At 42.8% G+C, this 20,201-nt stretch overlaps 1 protein-coding gene across 2 annotated transcripts; it reads right to left on the bottom strand.

Annotated features, from left to right (window-relative positions):
• Positions 1-888: 888 nt before the first annotated feature.
• Positions 889-19,983, bottom strand: LGALS3 (galectin 3). 2 transcript variants are annotated; one of them, XM_057731095.1, is made up of 6 exons: positions 19,877-19,983; positions 13,123-13,144; positions 10,918-11,286; positions 8,953-9,041; positions 4,970-5,135; positions 889-3,509 (listed from the first exon to the last, which is right to left on the bottom strand). In XM_057731095.1, exons 2-6 carry the CDS (start codon positions 13,138-13,140, stop codon positions 3,354-3,356), a joined length of 798 nt encoding a protein of 265 aa, XP_057587078.1. In that variant the 5' UTR covers positions 13,141-13,144; positions 19,877-19,983; the 3' UTR covers positions 889-3,353. The 2 variants fall into 2 exon arrangements, with proteins under 2 accessions (XP_057587078.1, XP_057587079.1); XM_057731096.1 differs by lacking the exon at positions 19,877-19,983 and adding an exon at positions 17,918-18,013.
• Between the last annotated feature and the right edge of the window lie 218 nt (positions 19,984-20,201).

Raw genomic sequence — 20,201 nt, 5'->3', positions numbered from 1 at the left:
TGACTGTGTACAATTTTAATATTCATTGTTCATCAAAGTATGTTTTAGATATGATTCTGTTTCTCAAGGGAAGTGGGGATATTTTGTATATTAACCATGCAGAATAAAATGTACTGTGCCTTGCCTCTCTTTTTTTTTGTTTAAAATGTATAAGCTTAAAAGTAAGTATACTTACTCAAAGCTTATGAACATTCTCTGGTTTAACTGAAATATAATGTTTAACTTTGACAGAAATCTTTGCATTCTTTTATGCTTCATTCTTAATTTGAACTCTTAAATTTGTTGATGTTGAACAGCTTTGCATATTGCATTTTCCAGGGTATGTTGAGTTTCTTTAGATGAGCTTTCTGGATTCTGAAGTCAGTTTACATGCTGCAGTTTCAAATGGTTACATTATAAGATGTTCCCATTAAATTCTTGTTTTGTTGTTTTTTGTTCATTTTCCCCTTGACATGACTGACAACCTTTGAAGGAAATGCCACCTTCCCTTAAAGAGAATTTCATCAATCACTTAATGCATTTGAAGTATTTTCTCTTTTATAAAACTGTTAACTATAGGATTGTAGAAGACAGGGCCATCAGAATAACAGAGCACTAATATGACTCATTGTAGCTAAAACTTGTCACCAAACCTGGGTCCAGCTATTTCTGTTTGCACATGAGGTGATTGCTGGAGGTACTCACCAAACAAGCAGCAACTTTATGGATAACCGTTTAAGATGAGGGGTTTCCAAACAAGAAAGGAAAGTGCATCTACTTTTGTTGTCAGAGGAAGATGTGTTAGGCTTGTAGAAAAGACAGTATTTATTATCAAGTCCACGTGAGCAGTCAGACTATGTGAGGTGCTGGCTTAGAAGAATATTCTCAGAATGCCTAGTCTTAACAAAGTATAATAAAAAAAGTTTTAATAGCCATCAATGAACCATTCAAGCAAGACATTCAGAACAAAGAAACATTTTATATAAAGTTAGGGTTTTCTAAGGGTCCTGGGCCATGAACATGTAAAAGAGATGGGTACAAAGCAACCCAAGACTTAGAATCTATATAAAGCAATAAACAACATAACAATAAAATAACATTTGCCCTCAAGGATAAAGCAGATGAGAATAAAACAATGTCAGTAAACATGATCTTTTTTTTTTTTTGTAGGTTTAATACGATGTACTATTGAATCATTTAGAAAGCTTTTGGCTTTCTAAGTAATAATGAAATGAACTCAAATTGGCTTAACAATAAGGAAGTTTATTATTTCACAAGTTGTCTGGGTGATTTCAGGCACTTTACAATCAACAGGTCAATGCTGGCATCAAGGTCCAACATCTGTTCATAGTTCCTCCTGGCATCCTTGGTGTCAGTATCTCTAAAGCTGGGAACTTTGGCTGCTAGTGGTGATCAGATCCATGTCCTTCCCTTTAGTCTGATTAGGCCAGCTGATGCCATGTCTCCATCTGCAGGTCAGCTAGGGTTTGCTTAAACTAATCAGGCTTCCCTATTTTATCTGGGATTATATCTGGGTAAAACCAGGACTATTAGGAAGCAGAGAATGAGTTGGGTCGGCAGACATCAATGTGCCCTATAACTAGATAGAGCGTCCTTGGGCTATTGGACTGTAGAATTATGAGGTATTAAGAAAATCTTTAGAGACAAAATGAGAGAAAACTGGGTAGAACAAGAGCCTTTCCAAAAATGAAAAAAATGCGATTTCCATTTATTGAGGATCTACTATATGACAACCCCTTTGCAAACAATATTTATTCAATGGTCACAGTAACCCATTTTATAGACAAAAAATGTGTTATAAAATCTATTATACAGCTCATTTTATAGACAAAGAAACCAAGGCTCAGAGGTTTAAATAATCTTGTGTAAACCAAATTCCCTCTTTTCTCCATAGCTTACTGTGTTCTTCTGTTTAATCATTGGAGTAGAACAGTCAAGATCAGAATGTTAGAATAAGGAATTAACATACTTTTTGAAATAAGCCATGGTGTGCTGTTCACATCCCACTTTAGGACTGAAGGACGCGTTTCTTTAGTTGCTCTAAGTGCTGCTGGCAGACAGTCAAGTCCTTGGGAATCATCCCGAGTGAGAACTGCCTCAGGTGAAGAAAGCCACTTCACCCAAAATCAGACTGTTTGCTAGATGGCCTGTATCCATTGACTGAAGTGAAACTTTGAAGGCCTGTTGCCCTCTTGACAGCTCTAAAGCATCATCCCAGCTCATAACCCCTGTAGAGTAGGCTGAGGCACAGATTCTCAACTTCTCACTCTGCCTAATTGTGTGCCTGCTCATCTCCACAGCTGTTGAGAGAAAGGGCACTCCCTCATAAACCTCTTGCATTCTAATCTATTTGCCTCCTGGGGAACCCAACCTGTGGCAACAAAGTACTTGAGAAGATGGTATTGTAGAAACAATAATAGGTCAAATAATATTTTGGTCTATAAAATGAAGTGATGTGAGCATATCCTAATTTTGAAATTATATTAACCTTTGGCCTTGCTGGTAATGAGGAAGGGCAGAAAGGCATGGCTGAGAGTATTGACAATAGGAACTATTAACTTTTTCAAGCTGATTACATTTCTAATTAAAAACCTACTCTTTTTTTCCCTCTACAAATCTGGAGATTTCATAAAACCAAAAGAACCCATGGGAAGATTGTCTGATATTGGTATCAATTACTGATTTGAAAGCAGTGAAGTGTAGTTTAGAGAGAGAGTTAAGAGGAGGCCAAAGAAATATACCAGAATACTAACAGTAATTGTGGGTTGTCTATATGTAAACTTTTTCTTTCGGCTTTTCTCATTTCCTGAATATATTATGTTTCCTTACGTAAGAAAATAGAACAATTTCTTTGTAGCAGCTGTTGATTTTTATAAAACTCTAGAAGAGAGGTTAACTTGGGGGTAGTATTTATTCCTATTTTTTTTTAAGTCTTATTGAATTTGTTACAATATTTTCTGTTTTCTGTTTTTTGGTTTTTTTGGCCCCAAGGCATGTGGGATCTTAGCTCCCCACAGGGATCGAACCTGCACCCCTTCATTGGAAGGCGAAGTCTTAACCACTGGACCACCAGGGAAGTCCCTCTTCTTTAAAAAATAGTTTAGCAAACATTAAAAACTTTGGAGACAGTATTAACATTGCTACATAAATCTTTTTTCCACTGAGTCCATTGTATCCCAATTAAATGACATATAAAACAGGTAAGTCTTACAATATTTATTAAATGGATGATTTACAAGAAGGACATTGATGAATAAAGGTAAAATTTTTCACTCAAAGCGAACATGAAACTTTTAAATGTGTAAGGTTTATGTTCAATTTCATTTCTTTAAAAAGTATCTGCCCCTGTAAGATTATATCATAGTGTGTGAAGCGCTGGTGAGATTTATGTCACCAGAAATTCCCAATTTGCTGATTTCCCTGAGATTTCTCATCCGATGATTGTACTGCAACAAGTGAGCATCATTGACCGCAACCTTGAAGTGGTCAGGTTCAACCAGCACTTGTATCTGAAATGGCACATACACAAAACTGTTAGGGTTGCCTGTTCATCTCAAGACCAGTCTGGCCTGAGCTCAGGATGTCCAACATTTCATCTTTATGATCATGTGTGGAACTAATTAAAGTCAGAAAAAAGTAATTTTACAGCAAAAATAAACTCCAAATTATTCAAAGACTTAAAACGGTCAGATTGTTAGGAAGATCTATAGTTGAAGCCACAGAGGAAAACATTAATAGTTTATCTACATAAAATCTTAAAGTTTTTGTATGGCCTCAAACACCTAAAAGTAAACATAAAAATAAACGCTCTAAGTGAGAACTCTCTACTTAGAGTGGCAAATGTTATGAAGATAGATAATAACCAGTTTTGGCAAGAGTAGGGGAAACATACTCTCCCAATAGTTAGAGGATGTGTTAATCCTTACATCCTTTTGGAAGCAGCACTTTGGCAATATCTTTATCTAAATTTTGAACATATATATTCTTTGAGTAAAATTATTCTTCTAGGAAGCAAAGATTTATAAGGATAGTTATCACAGTATTTTAGTAAAATAAAACTTTCCAGGTTTGTTTGGAATATTTCCATACTCCAAATTTTCATCAGTAGGGTAACTAGCTGAATTATCACATATGTCAACAATGAAGTACTATTAGGTGACAATGTTCTGATAAGGAAAGATGTCCACCAAATGTAGAATATGGTCCCTGTTGGCCCCTGCCCCTGAGGAGCTGACAATCTAGCTGTTTTATTACCCACTCTGTAGTCAACCCTAACCTGACACTGTGGACCTAATATTTGTTGATGCAGTGCTTAAAAAGTGTGTTGCTTGTCACAGAAAACACTGGAAAGATACTCAAGTTCTAACCTTTGTGAGGGTGGGGGAAGGGGTAAAGGATGAAGGACTTTTTCATTAATTTAAAAATCTATAAATACTTTTCATAAAACAAGCATTATTACTTTTAGAATTAGAAAAATTTAGGTTTTTTGTTTTTTTGTTTTGTTTTGTTTTTGTTTTTAACTACACCACGCGGCATGTGGGATCTTAGTTCTCCAACCTGTGCCCCCTACATTGAAAGCGTGGAATCTTAATCACTGGACCACCAGGGAAATCCAAAAATCATTTAGTTTTGATTGCCATGCTAACCATGTTGTTTTAAGGAATTAAGTCTCAGCCCAACTATACCATAAAGACTTTCTGCCTTTTTTTTTTTATTAAAGATGCTATTTTTCTCACTTTCAGAAAAGCTTAAACTCAGAGGGTTGGTAATAGGGGGAATGGTGTGGTGCATGAATGGAGCTGGGGAGAGTGCCACTATTTCTGAGACTAGTCCCCTGGGATGGGGAGCAGATGTACTGGTGGGTGTGCCAGGACAAGTGATGAAAATTCATTTCCAGTGCATTGTGGTTTAAGAGTGATTCCCCATGAGAAATATACATTATCAATACATAGCAGTAGCAATCACTTACTTTGAAAGGTTTACCACTTTCAAATGGGAAAATCGACTGTCTTTCTTCCCTCCCCCAGTTATTATTCAGCTTTGAATTGCAAACAATGACTCTTCTGTTGTCCTCATTGAAGCGTGGGTTAAAGTGGAAGGCGACGTCATTCCCTGTCTTGAAATCTAAAGCAAGTCTGTTTTAAACCAAAGACCAGAGTTAGTAAAATGATTCAAGTTGTACATTTGTATTAAGTGAAGAACATATAATTTTCTAAAGAGCAAATCATTTATGAAATACAGGAAAAATTTCTAAACAAAGTAAATAAAGCAGAAAATGGGTTCAAACTGGAAAGTGTACTGGGCCAAGTACAGTAGTTCCACCTTATGTGTGGAGGATATGCTCCAAGACCACTAGTGGATGCCTGAAACCATGCATAGTACCAAACCAAATATCTATTTATCTATCTACACACACATACTTTCTTCCTATATGTATATACCTATGATCAAGTTTAACTTATAAATTAAGTGCAGTAAGAGATTAACAACTAACAATAAAATAGAATAATTATAGCAATATACTGTTGTAAAAGTCATGTGAACGTGGTCTCTCAAAATATTGTACACATTTAATGCTTTTCCATCTGAACTAATAAGCACTTATGCACTGGAGCCATAACTTTTGCAGTTTGAGGTATGACAGCAAAAAACAAAGCAAACAAAAAAACTAGCATGAGTTTCTTTTCCCTTTCTCTCAATTTCATGGACAGAAGATTTGTACTTACTGTAGTTAGCAACCTCAGCATACAATTTTTTTTCTTATTTACTATTTTTCTTATTATCTTATTTCAGTGATAACTGAGACAGCTACTAAGTGACTAAATAGGCCAGATATGCTGCACAAAGGGATGATTTCACGTCCTGGGCAGGATGGAGCTGGACACGGAGATTTCACCATGCTGCTCACAATGGTGGCAACTTAAAACTTATGAATTGTTTATTTCTGGAATTTTCCATTTAATATTTTCAGACCACAATTGACCTTGGGTAACTGAAACTGTGGAACGTGAAACCTCAGATAAGGGGGGACTACTGTATTCGATGTACCACTACAGTATCTCAAAGTAAACAAGACAATATGTGTTGAGTTTTTTTGGCCTTGTTGCCTTTGGTCATATCCTTCTATTCAGCTGCAATTCCCTTTTTACCACCTCTACACATAAAAATGGTCAAGGTTTCCTTGTAGAGGTCTGGGGCCACTTTGAGGGCACTTTATGCACGACATTGTGGAGATAATGGCTACCTTTTTTCTGCCCTGCCAGTCACATAAAAAGTACCTGGCTTCCTCATAGCTAACCAAAAACCTAGTCCTAAAACAGCAAGAATGAGAAACCGTAGTTAATGTTCAGTATCTTGTTGCTAAGTTGTAAAGTCATAACAATAAATGTGTTCAACATTTCATTGATGTGAAGTGGAATTAAAGGAAGGGCTGGATACACTTTCTACCCTGTTCCTTCTTCTTCAAGGTTAATAGAAACACAAGTTCTCTGGCTGTTAAAGTATTACACTTAACCCGCAGTTTCCCAAAGTGTGCTCCCCAGAGCGCTACCCTCAGAAGCAGCTGGTGCTCCTATTTTAAAGCAAGGTCTGCATTCGAACTGCTCACAATGATTCTTTGGGTATTTCATTCACCCAATAACAGACACATAAAACCACCAATGATTAAATTCACAAGGAAAGGACTAATATAGTCATATGGCAATAGAATTTGTATTTGACTAAATATGCAATGTCTGTATTTTCTCAGCAGTGAAAAGGAAGATAATTGTCATCTCTACCACCTTAAGGATTCTTTTCCTTGATGTAATTCCTCACATAGGTTTTGCAGATCAAAGCAATACATTTTTCAGTTTACTACCACCTTAACCATTTCAACTAAAATTGGTTTTTGATCTGCCATAGTGTCAGTCGACATCTCTACTGTTATTGGAACTAACCTTTCTAGTGCAATAGTCCTAAATGAGGCAAAGATACCAGGATAGTTCTGCGTGACAGCAGCTACAGCAGAAGGAGAGCAGATATTACCAAATTGTGAGTGCTGTCTGCACAGGATCAGGGTGCTGGGCCCTATGTTATTTTGGGAGGCAAGATGCACAAGGACACAGGCAGAGGATATATATGTTTTGTAACTCGCTGTGAGACAAGCTTTATTGTGCAGGGAAGTACTGTGCTGAGAGAAGCTGTATAGGCTGTGTGGAAGGAAGAGCTGGCTTAGGGTAGTGACTACCACGTAGAACCAGAGGAGGCTGGCTGGAGGCGGACTGAACTGGTTAGCTGACTGTAAAATGATCGGATCAGAATCTGAGTCCACCTCCTGGTAACAGAGGAGATTGCTCCGGCTGATTCACCAGGATCAAGGTGACAGGCACTCCTAGAGGCTGTTTATGGATTCTTAAATAAATCTGTGTACACAGCTTGATTTGTACCTTTTGTGTACCGTCTATAAGACCCAGAAACAGATTAGTTAATGGCTCTAGGAGCTTTCATGGTACCACCAACCTCAAGGACAGACATACAGAACAACTTCAGGATAGCCTTAGCCTGCTTGTACCATATGTAAATATAACCAGAGGTGATAAGCAGAGCCAGGCATCCCAGCACAGCTGTAAATCAGCATGGATTTTCCTAAGTGAGCTTAAAGTCCTACCCGCTCCTAGCTCATCTCAACCAAACCAGTACCAATGGCGAAGGCTGATTTATTATGACAAAGTCTTTAACTTGTAGAGTCTTTTCAAACTTTTTAAGTAAATAGTGTCTACTCAGAAGACTGGGGTCCCCATCTTGTCACTTATCATCTGTAGACCAGGCCAACACCTTGGGAATGTGTGACTCTGCCGTTTAATCCAGTGTGAAGATGAAAATGGCAGCCAAACTCGCAAATCCGAGAGTGAGTCGTGACCTTCACAATTGCAGGGAGGTTCGTACAAAATATGAGGACAGAGAGGTGTAATAGTTAAGCTTCAGATCAACTAGGCATCTTTTTGTCGTTGACCCTAATTTTTTAATTGTTATTTATTTATTGGGCTGTACCGGGTCTTAGTTGCAGCACACAGGATCTTTGTTGTGGCATGCAGGATCTTTTAGTTGCGGCATGCGAACTCTTAGTTGCAGCATGTATGTGGGATCTGTTTCCCCGACCAGGGATCAAACCGGGCCCCCTGCATTGAGAGCATGAAGTCTTAGCCACTGGGCTACCAGGGAAGTCCCTGACCCTAATTTTTGATGGGCTTTGCTTTTTTTAGACAATCTATGGCTCAGAGGTGGAGGGATGGCCAAACATTACATTACAAAGGCTCTACTTTCCTTTAATTCTAAGGCTTTCACTGCCACGAAGAACCAACAGAATGGGTTTTTCTGCTCTTCCTCTTTGTCCTCACAAAACAGAACTCTGTTCTATTCTGGTTCTGGGAGAAACACAAGATTTAGAGAGGGAAACCTTGTCTTCTTGGTGAGAATGCATATTGATTTGTGGGGAAATCCCAAACTATGGAATAGCTGAGATTCTAAATGTGCAATTTAAAAAATTCTATTAAAATTCAAAACATCACCCTTGGACTTCCTAGGTGGCGCAGTGGTTAAGCATCCGCCTGCCAATGCAGGGGACACGGGTTCGAGCCCTGCTCTGGGAAGATTCCACATGCCATGGAGCAACTAAGCCCGTGTGCCACAACTGTTGAGCCTGCGCTTTAGAGCCTGTGAGCCACAACTATTGAGCCCATGTGTCTAGAGCCTGTGCTCCACAACAAGAGAGAGGCCACCGCAGTGAGAAGACCGCACGCCACAATGAAGAGTGGCCCCCCCTCGCCACAACTAGAGAAAGCCCGTGTGCAGCAACAAAGACACAATGCAGCCAATAAATAAGTAAATAAAAATAAAACGTTAAAAAAAAAATCACCCTTTATTCCAAAAGTATTCAATGACTATGTTAGCCTTGTTAACTGTGCTCCTCACCGGTTGGCATTGGGCTTTACTGTGCCCACGATGGTTATCAGCATGCGAGGCACGACTCCTCCAGGAAGAGGCAGGTCGTAAGGCACATTCTGGGAAAAACAACAACAACAAAATATATATATATATCAATAAAGAGTTGTTTTTTTGAGGGAAGAAAGAAACAGATATTGCTAAAGTTCAACCACTGTTAATATGTGTGAATAGCACATAATCGTACTTTAAGCTGCCTTTTCAGACTCTCAGATCACCTTGCCCAGGGCCTGAAGAGAGAAGGCTCCCTGAACAACTACAACTAATAATCGAGAATAAGGCCCTCAGTTTATTGGTGCCAAAAGCAGAACATGTTCTCTTTTGGAGAACAGTATCTCTCGTGATGAGCCCCTCCCAATCTATAACTCATCCACTTAGCCTATTTTTTGGAAAGGCTTAAGCTAGACCTTGCAATCAATATTAACGTTTTTGTGCCACTCTTAAGATCCCTGTCATATAACATGGTTTTTCTGTTCCCGGCGGGTAGACACTGTGGCACCTTCTGGACTTCTGAGGTCTCCTATGTTCTACTCACACAAGGCCCCGCGGAGGGCTTTGAATGTGGCAGGTACTTGATATCTGTAGAATGGACGCTTTCGAATTAATACCTTCCTCGGTTCATTCTACAAATATGTGTTGCCCTTCTATGTTCAAGCTTCTGTAAATATTTCCAATGCCCTGTCCTTGGCCCCTTCTCTTTTTCCTTTAAAATTGCTTCCCCCGGGTTCTACCATCTCCCAAGTCTTTTCTCTCTAGCCCGGATCTGTCTGATCTGTACTAGTGCTGTGCTTCCTCTGTCTGGCTTGGCTCCTGGTGAACTGGAATCGTCTCCCCTGCTCCTCCCTCATCCGATCCCCTTCCTGAGTTCCTGGCTTGGGCTGACCCTTGGCTGGTGCTCTCCTTGTTCAGCCTTGAAAAGCCAGAGTCATCTCTGACTCCTAAGACTTAACCACTAGATCCTGGGGTTTTTCCTCTGCAATCTCTCTCCCACCTGCCTCTTCCTTTCCACAGCCTCCATATCCCTCTCCATCTCAACTGACTACCTGTCTGTGGTCCAGGCCCTGCTCAGCGCCTCCCATGCCCCCAGTACGCTCTCTTTGCTTTTCTCTAAGCTGACCAACAAGCAGAGCAAATGCTCCTTGTGCCACCATAGTCCTGAAAGAGGCTCATCCCACACTGCTCTCGAACTCTTTCCTCTTATCTGTGTCTTCTCTCCCAACTAGACTATCTGGAAGGGAAGGGTCTGTGTCTGAGAATCTGTCTGGAGCCCCACAGAGTTAGGTTTTATTCTTAGAATTCATTTATTAAAATGGGTTTTAATATAAATGAAAATTCAATCCTTAGATCACAAAATTATCTGTAGGTGTTTAAAAACCAGATTACCATGGTTCTCCCAAAGGTTCCTTCTATGACCATGGAAAGGTAATATAACTCTTTGTTGGCTCATTTCCTCATTTGTAAAGTGGGGATATAAGCATATCTTACAGGGTGCTTATGGAATTGAATGAGATCATGCATGTAGAAGCACACACCTGGTACATGTGACATACTCAATGTTTATTAATAATAATAACAACCAAAACTGCCTCAATTACTATGAACTTAACTTGATTTATATTAAAGCTGCTTTACAGATGCTTTCAAAAGATGCTTTAGCTTCTCTTTATACTAACAGTACACATACTAAACTCAACACAAGCAACTATTTTTTCTATTGGACCAACATACACTGTGGCTGGTCCTCGCAAAGTAGCTCTAAGTGGCGAGTTTAAAGCTTTAGGTCTCCCGGAAGCCCTTTGCAGGTGAGTGCCCAGAGCCAGCTCCCAGCCAGAGCACTACAAAGTGATGGCATCATTGCTCCAGACAGTTGCCACGTGCTTCATTAGCTTTGTCCTGATCACAGTCAAGCATATGAAGTGACCAGCTCCATCTTACCAGTGGTCCAGAAGGGATGCCATAGGGGCCGGCAGCAGCATATCCTCCAGAAGCACCTTGCTGTCCAGGAGGCGGGTACGCCCCAGGCCCAGGGTAGGCACCCGGTGCAGTTGGTCCAGGATAACCAGGTGCTGTTGGGCCAGGGTAGGCCCCTGGAGGTGCCTGGCCTGGGTAGCCCCCAGGAGCTCCCTGCCCAGGGTAAGGGCCGGGTGGTGCCTGTCCAGGGTAGGGGCCGGGAGGTGCCTGTCCAGGGTAGGCCCCAGGATAGGATGCTCCCGGGTAGCCTCCTGCCCCAGCAGGCTGGTTTCCCCATGGACCAGGCCAACCTTGAGGGTTTGGTTTTCCAGACCCAGTTAAGGCATCATTAAGCTGGAAAGAAAGACATAAACAATGACAGAATGAAAAACATTCACAACAACAGAATTTTCAGGAATATGTGATCTAACAATTAGAAGGATATGGTAAAGATATGAAACTCATATCAATAAACTTTTTTTCCACCTATTAGTTTTGAGTTTCTAAGACAAAAATTAGACTTTGGGATGACACATGCTTTATCACTATTCTTGCCTCCCATTATCTCAGATCATTAAGGGTTGCCTTTTCATAATTTGCTAAAGTTGGGAGCTAGCCATCCTTTATATAAAAGTACATACTTTCTAATTGACGTGAGAAAAACAATCACGAAAATCAAGATGCATCTGGACTGCAAAACCTCCACCAGGCGGGCCCTGGTTGCCCTGGACTTCCCTCTGCTGGAGGTCTACTGTACTGCGGGTGCACCAGGTAAGTCACCACCGGGGGGCATCCGGGCTACTATCAGAGAGGCTGCCTTGTACACAGGGAGGAGCCTGGGATGCGGAGTTAGAAGGTTTGGTTTGAAATCCAGTGCCACCCATCAAGAGCTCCAAACTCTTGGAGCCATCATGTTACCTGTATTGGCTTAGTGTCTTTGTTTGTATAAATGGGGATAATGATCTATTGCATGTGATTGTTGTGCCGAACAGGTGCGGCAGCACTTGGGATGGCTCTTTACAGACTGCAAGACGCTGCGCCAGTGTTGGTTTGTGTCCTTTCTCCCCAGGAAGAGACTGTGCCTTCTCCCTCCCTGTCCCCTACAGTGTTTAGCACAGTGCTAGATGGTACCTGCAAGATGCTCGGTAAAGACTTCTACATTGACTGAATATGACCTGCCAGGACTGTCTGACCCTTTGATGCATCAGGAACCCAACCCCAGACCTGGTATTGGGGCAACAGAGTGAGGCTGTGAAGGGAGCCCCTGTGGCCTGGATGATGATAGAAAGTAAACTGGATTTAGAAAACAAACTTGAGGGACTTGCCCGTTGGCACAGTGGTTAAGAATCCGCCTGCCAACACAGGGGATGTGGGTTTGATCCCTGGTGCAGGAGGATCCCACATGCCATGGAGCAACTAAGTCTGTGCACCACAACTACTGAGCCGGTGCTCTAGAGCCCGTGAGCCACAACTATTAAGCCCACATGCCACAACTACTGAAGCCTCTGTGCCTAGAGCCAGTGCTCCACAACAAGAGAAGCCACCACAGTGAGAAGCCTGAGCACCACAATGAAGAGCAGCTCCCGCTCGCCACAACTAGAGAAAGCCTGTGTGTAGCAAGGAAGACCCAATGCAGCCAATAAATAAAAATAGATAAATAAATAAATAAATAAATATTTTTTTAAAAAAAGAAAGAAAGAAAACAAACTCGAGCTCATGGCTGTAGGTGGTGTGAGTCATTCTGCTAAGGAGTATGGGACTACAAAAGCATACTAATAGGAATTTATTTTGCCTGCTTTTTACTCCAGCATTTGGGAAGGGAGGAGGAGTAGAGGGCACTGCAGGATTTAAAAAAAAAAAATCAGGATGCTGAGACTGTACCACACTGCCCTTTGTTCTGTTGGTTTCTCAGCTCCTGCCTGTAAAATCCACCCACATCTGCCCTAGGCCTTTGGTGAAGGGGTTACTGTTAGTGGGGCCAGGCTTCTCTCTGCCTGGCTTTCTTCCCAAATCTGTTGGTGGAAAAACAAGACTTGAGCTAACAACACCTCATTGGACACTGGCCAGAGGAAGCCAGTGGTGGCAGAGTTAGATGGGAAACTTGGGTGGTTAAAACAAACAAACAAAAACACATCTTCAACCTCCTGACCTATCCATATTAGGGTAGGAAAACAGACATAAAACACTTACCGAAAAACCATCCGCCATTTTCCTGAAAGTAGAAAAAAAACAAAAACAAATAAACACAGGTTATCGTTTGATTCCAAAAGATTTCACTGGTTTCCGTATGCATTTAACATCACAAACAGCTCACTGTGCAGGTCTAGTCAATGTACAGGCATTCCCCTAACACAAGCCAGTCTGTTCCCCACATATGCCCAAATCAACAGCGGGGAGCCACAGAAATGTCTGATCACAGGGTGGGGACGCACTCCACCTGGATCACCAGGCTGTATTTAATTCACAGCTTTAAACTCTAGTCACACTAGGGCTTCCTAGGTGGCGCAGTGGTTAAGAATCTGTCTGCCAATGCAGGGGACGCAGGTTCGATCCCTGCTCCAGGAAGATCCCACATGCTGCGGAGCAACTAAGCCCATGTGCCACAACTATTGAGCCCATGTGCTGCAACTACTGAAGCCCATGTGCCTAGAGCCTGTGCTCCGCAACAAGAGAAGCCACAGCAATGAGGAGCCCACGCACCGCAACCAAGAGTAGCCCCCACTCATCACAACTAAAGAAAGCCCGCGCATAGCAAAAAAAGACCCAACACAGCCAATAAAATAAATAAATAAATTTATAAAAAAACAACAACAACAAACTCTAATCACACTAGCCTGTGGCCTGAACCCTGGGGGAAACAGGCCATACAGCACAGGTGGGGGAGGGGGGAAGAAAATGCTCTGCCCCTTTTCCTTGGTAACAAATGTAAACAGTCCTGGTTTTTTGGTCTTCCTTCGTCTTCCTTCCTGTATTCTTTTTCCACCACCTCATAAAAAGTGTTCAGCACGTTAATCTCACCCACCCACCGGGCTCCAGTTCCCACTAACAGCCCTAAGCCTTCTTCTGGGTTTTAGGAGGAAGCAGTTGGTACTTTCTACTGAGATTTGAAAAATAATCCCTGCCTTCCCCACTCCACTCCCCCAAGACCTAGTTGCTTGATTTATTCTTTCATTTGTACACATTTATGCCTGCTCTGGGCCAGGCACTGGGCGGGCTCCTGGGTTTGAAGATGGCATCGGCCAAGATGTATGGTCAAAGAGTCCAGAGGCCAAAAGGGGTCACAAGTGATGGATGCTGTGAGCCACACTGCGTGCTGTGGGAAGTCACACTGGAAAGATGACTTCCTTTCTTTTTTGGTATACACATTTTAATTATTTTCATCAGTCAAACCAGAGACATTTGAGATTGACAGGGCATTCTTTTTTTTTTTAAGCTCTTTATTGGAATATAATTGCTTTACACTCTTGTGCCAGTTTTTGAGGTACACCAAAGTGAATCAGCTGTATTTATACATAATATCCCCATATCCCCTCCCTCCTGCGACTCCCTCCCACCCTCCCTATCCCAGTCCTCTAAGTCATCACCCATCATTGAGTTTATCTCCCTATGTTATGCAGCAACTTCCCACTAGCTACCTATTTTACATTTGGTAGTGTATGTATGTCAATGCTACTCTCTCACTTCATCCCAGCTTCCCCTTCGCCCCCTCCCAACCCCGAAAGATGACTTCTAACAGCAGAAGGGACAGTGTTGTTTGAGCTAAGCCTTGAAGGAAAGGTGAGATTAGGATGTGGGGCAATAAAGAAGAAAGGTGGGCAAAAGATGCTTCCTTTTATTTTTTTTTAAGATACTTGTTATTCCAAATGAAATCTCTGGCAGTATAACAAACTACAGTTTAAAAAAAAAAAAAAGCCAGACAAGGTGGAGGAAAATATTTTTGGGTAGGATGCTACCAAAGAAGGTTGGCTTTGCCCAAAGCTGCCTCAAAGAGTAGCCCCCAGACATCATTCTTGCTTCTCCTGCTCCTCCTCCTGTGCCAAGTCTCCATCCAAACAGGATGTTTTCCATCTGTTCCGGCTGCTGGTGCTCTAGCAGTGAGGGGAGAAGGGCAGCTTTAGGGCTCCTCAGGCCTGGGGAGGGTCACTTGTGGTACGGGCAAAATTACCTGGACCTTAAACAATCACAATCTCTTTTTCCTTAAGTTGCCTATTTGTGATAGTTTCTCAGTTATTATTCTTAACATATTGAGTAAATGGTGGCTACTTGTTAGGTCCTAAAAATGTAAATTATTAGATTTTTATTGTTAAAAAAACCAAACAGGCAGAGCTCATCCTAGAATTTAACGTACGTTTCATTTATACACCTGATATTTTATCCTACTCAGCTGTTATTTATAACAGTTAAATATTACCTTTCACTATTTTTTTTTTCTTTTTGCACATCTCTTTTTTAACCTGGGCATTCTCAAATATACTTGGAAACATTCAGATTATCACTGTTATCACTGTGTCTGTCTTCCAGTACAGAAACTGCTGGCAATTTGGGAAGTTACCGTGATTCTCCCAGGACTTATATTAACTGTATTTAGTTAGTATGTTTTAAAGCAAAAGTTGGGTGTTCCTCTGTGCTTCCTTCCCCAAAAGGCTGCCTCTGCCTTGAAAACTGCTGCTACCACAGAAGGAACAGAAAAGGGAAAGAAAGGACATTTCTTATGTCACGAAAATAAAGCTTCTCATTTTGGATGCCAGTGAGAAACAATCTTGAACTTCATAGTGGGCAGAAAGCTTAGTTCCTTTGATTACACAAATTCTTTTTGCACTCCTGGGCAACATATCAAAGACTCAGCTATAACTTTGTAAGTGCTTGGACTTCTTGTAAATATCCCCCTGTGTTCAAGCTCATCCCCACCCTCAGCACCACTGACAGTTCAGGTGGATACTTTGTAGGCAAGGGCTGTCCCCGGCACCGCAGCATGTGCAGCAGCAGCCCTGGCTTCGCACAGCATGCCAGTAGCAACCCCCGCCCCCTCCCCCAATTGTGGTAACCCAGAATATGTTCAGACACTGCCAAATACCCCTGGGGGAAGTGGAAAGAGGGCAAAATTGTGCCTAGTTTGAGAACCACTGGTTTAGGCTAATTAGCATGTTTATCCTCACATAAATGTACAAATGTGGATCAATAAAAACCAGAAAGGTAGTTTCAACTGTTAAAACTAGCTAAATCTGTACCATGAGCCTCATGAAGTGTCTTATTAACATAAATCCAATTAAACTTAGATGTGTTTAAAGGCTGGTCTCAACCAGAAACTCACACAAAGATAGCATTCCCAAAATGTAACATTTATTCTTTTCAAAGTCTCTGTTCAAGCATTTTCCGTTTATTTTCCAACCAGACCAAAACAATTTGAGAAACAAAGCAGATTCCACTTTATTTCTACCGCATTTCACATAACACCAAGGATGACAGCTTGGATTGTGTTGTGACACATTAGACGAGCCCATTAGAATAATGACACCCTACATCTGTGTGGTGCTTTTCAGCTTACAAAGCACTTTCACACACCTTACCTATTTTGATTCTGATAATAATTTTATGAGATTGACAGGGAAAGTTAATATCCTCACTTTAGAGGTGAGGAAACTGAGGCTCAGGGAGTTACTGTGGTGACTCAAAGTCATTTTGTCATTGGTAGGCCAAGGATCAGGGTCCAAGCACCCTGACGCCTAACTCAGGCTGATTTTACCCTGGTATAAAACCTCATACGTTGAAGTTTTAAAGTATAGTCCTTTGAAAGTGTTAATTACTTCATTTAGAAATAAATTCTCTGGTTTGTTTATTCAGAACTGCATAACACGCTGAAATTGTAAACAAATAAAAAAAGAGATGGTGTTTTTGTCAGAAACTAGCTGGGTGACTCATTCAGTGTGCAGTGATATTGAATACAAGGATGCCATTTTGCACAGTCACTTTGCTAATTATAACCAGATTTAAACCAATAAAGCTTACTTTTCCAAAAATTGGGTATGCATTGTTTTGATTATGTCAACTCCCAGATCTTTGATGAAACGGGTTCTAACCAATGTTCCTTTGAAATCAAGGTTAGCAAACTCAGAACTTAAAAACAAAAAGAACCAAAAGAAAAAAAAACCAAACACAACTACACATCTATTTGGATAAATATCTCCCTTACTTGCCTGGAAATTTCCTTCCTTCCTTCCTTCCTTCCTTCCTTTTAGAGGAGTAGTTTATATAGAAAAACAATCAAATACTAAAAAAAAAAAAAACTTCCCACTCTATAGATACTATAGGTATGTGAACTCTGGCATTCCCAGAATCAGAGAGGTCTGAAAAGACAGAAAAGAAACACTACACCAAAGACAAAAACATTTAAGAAATACTACCTGAATCTTCACATTTGGAAAAACCTACAGGAAGTAGTTCAATATCACTTTGGAATAAGGAACTTAAACATGAGTCAGAACGCAGACCTCTTTAATCAGCTGTTAATTGCAGCTTTGCCCTTTAATAAAGAGTGTCTATCCACTATTCTAGGCCCATGTGGCAATTAATTCAGTTGCCCGGGTTCCCAGGTGCAGTTCTGAAATTTCTGCCCACACAGGGCCCCAACTTTACACAAGCTGTAAGGGAAGTAGATCACCAACATATTTCCTCAGAACCCCAAGCACTGCCCACACTCTTCCGCAAAGAACACAGGAGAGGAGGTCTACTTCCTGGCCTTACTGAAACACAGAACAGGGCTTGAGGAACACCCACTTACCAAAGCCAAATTCAGTGATGCTGGTTAGAATAAAGGAAAACCGGTCCTTTACTAGGATTTCTTTTTCATCATAGTTCCTCAGCATCAAGGAAGGTAAAGTTACTTTGTACCTCTCAGTTACTGATTTTTTTTCCCATATGGAAAAGCTGAACATCAGTCAAGAGAGAACACATGATACTTAGTCAGCAGCAAATTGGAATTACTGACCTGGCAGGCTTACCACTCAGAATTTAATGAGAAGAACCCGTCAGGCATCAGACGAAATGTTAACTAGCTGTCCTCAGCAGAAGCCTGTGTCCCAAACTATCGCAGGAAAGAGAGGCTAAGTTTTAGATCAGTTACCATGAGTCTCAGGTAGATGAAATTTACAAGCCAACTGGTATTTAAGGTAACATAAGAGTGGTAAGTTTTACTGTATGAATATAGATCTCTATTACAGTTAAGATTTAGAGTCTGGCTGATGAGGGTTCTAGGCAAACAGTATCTAAATCATAGGGGAGACCAATGTTGACCTTTTGACCTCACTAGCAATAAGTAAAAAGTCTTTATAAAGCACTTCTGCATATTTGTAGCATAGCAAACTATCATTGATTAAGGAGCCCTCAACAGAGCGAGACTTGCCTATTCCACTTAAAAAACAAAAAACTAGCTTTTGGGGTCAATCTATCAAGCAGTGCTCCTCCTCTTCTGCTTCTTATGTAACCTGGTGAGGCATCCACCTAATATTTCTAAGCTCAAAACATTCAAGACCCATCATCAAACGTCTCCCCAGAATATGAAGTAAATGCTGATTCTAAGTGTAACCTCCGCACATTATTAATTTAGGAAGCGGCTCCAGTGTCCCATGGATCAAGGATGAGCCATGGCCATCAAAGGAATGAAAGACTGTAGGTCTGAAAAGGAGGCTATTGTGGAACAATACATTTTTGTTATTGAACTTAAATTTTTATGCAAACACAGTTTCCTACTATGAAAGATAAGCTTCATAAACTTGAGGCAAATGAGTCAGAATTTTGGAAGTTGGTGAAAATTTTCTCTCATGCTCGGTGCCAAATGGTCATTTTTTTTTTTTTTTTGCTATCATTTTCTTCAGAACTAAATGAGCCTGTCTTCCATTCCATTTCCAGAATCCTAGAAACAGACTGGGTCACTGAGTTCCAACCGTCCTCACTGTCCAGCAACCCAACTCCCAGGAGTCACTTTACAAATATTCCACGGTATCTGGAATAGGAATCGCTAAGGAGAGGTCATGAAGCCTAAGGCACAACCTCCATCCCTGTGCCCCTGAGCTCCTACTCCTCAAACTGGATGCATTTTAGTGCTTTGATCTGAGCAACTCACAATACGGAATAAATCCTCAAACAAGTTTTAAAAGCCCCCCTACCCCCACCTCAGCTAGGGCTCTGCATTCTTGGACCAACGTTCAGCCACACCCCACAGATCCCCGGCACTGATCTGAGATCGTTAATGCCCACATTTGGACAAGGATGAGTCACTGATTTGCAAAAACTGAGGATGTGCGGTCTTCGCCAAATCGGGCACACGCACACTCAGCCTCGGGGCAGCACCCTTTCTGCGGGGTCAGCATGCAGGGAGCGGCTGCAGCCCCTGACGCCGCTGGCCTGGCAGCAGAACGCATTCCCATCCCACAGCAAGATCGAGTGGCCGAGAGCCAGTTTAGGGGTCGTGGAGCCGCCCGACAGAGTCCCGGGCAGCCCCGCTGCGCACGCGGGCAGGAGGGCCTGGCTCATCCCGCCAGGCAGGAGCCGGGCGGCTGGGACGGTGCGCGCGCGCGCGCCCACCACGCACCGCTGCTGCCCGGGGCGCGGGGGCGGGCGCACGGCCGGGGCTGAGCTTCCCCGCCGCCGCGGAGGGCGTCCCGAGTCCGGCCCGGCCTCCGCGGACACCGCCGCCCGCCGCGAGGAAACGCAGGTGAGTCTTTGTAAGGCGCTACTAACTTCCCTCGAGTCTCGGACTCCTCTCTCGACGGCGCGAGGGATACGGACCCGGGCCAGAACGCGCGGCCCACCGCCTCGTTGCGCTGCGCGGCGCTGCGCTCTCGCTCCTCGGTGCCCCCGCGCGCGGTCTCCCGGGAAGGCAAGCCCCCTCCCCGCTCCCCGCGCCCGCCCAGCCCTCGGAAGGGGGCCCCGCGCCCCCGCCACTCACCCGACGCCTCGGCACTTGTGCGCGCGCCGCGGGGGCAACTCAGGCAGAGGCCGTGTCGTCCTGGCGGGGCGGCGGCCGCCTCTGCGCCTCAAATACGCCCGAGCCGGCACGCCTCTCCCGGGGCGGGGCGCCATCCCTGCCACCCCGGCCTCTCCCTGCAGACAAGGCTGGGCGAGTCCCCGGCCCCGCCGGACACCCCGGCGCCCAGGTGGCACAAAGGAAACGCCTAACCTGGGACAGCGGCCTGTGGGACCCTGACCCGCGGCCTCCGTCCCCGCAGCCCTCCGCAGCGGCTGCAGATTGGGGCTCCTCGCCCTCCCAGATT

The sequence above is a fragment of the Hippopotamus amphibius genome, chromosome 4, assembly GCF_030028045.1.
Source record: "Hippopotamus amphibius kiboko isolate mHipAmp2 chromosome 4, mHipAmp2.hap2, whole genome shotgun sequence".
Classification (NCBI taxonomy): domain Eukaryota; kingdom Metazoa; phylum Chordata; class Mammalia; order Artiodactyla; family Hippopotamidae; genus Hippopotamus; species Hippopotamus amphibius.
The sequence above is the reverse complement of the archived record's forward strand: the minus strand, read 5'-3'. Positions and strand labels throughout refer to the sequence as shown.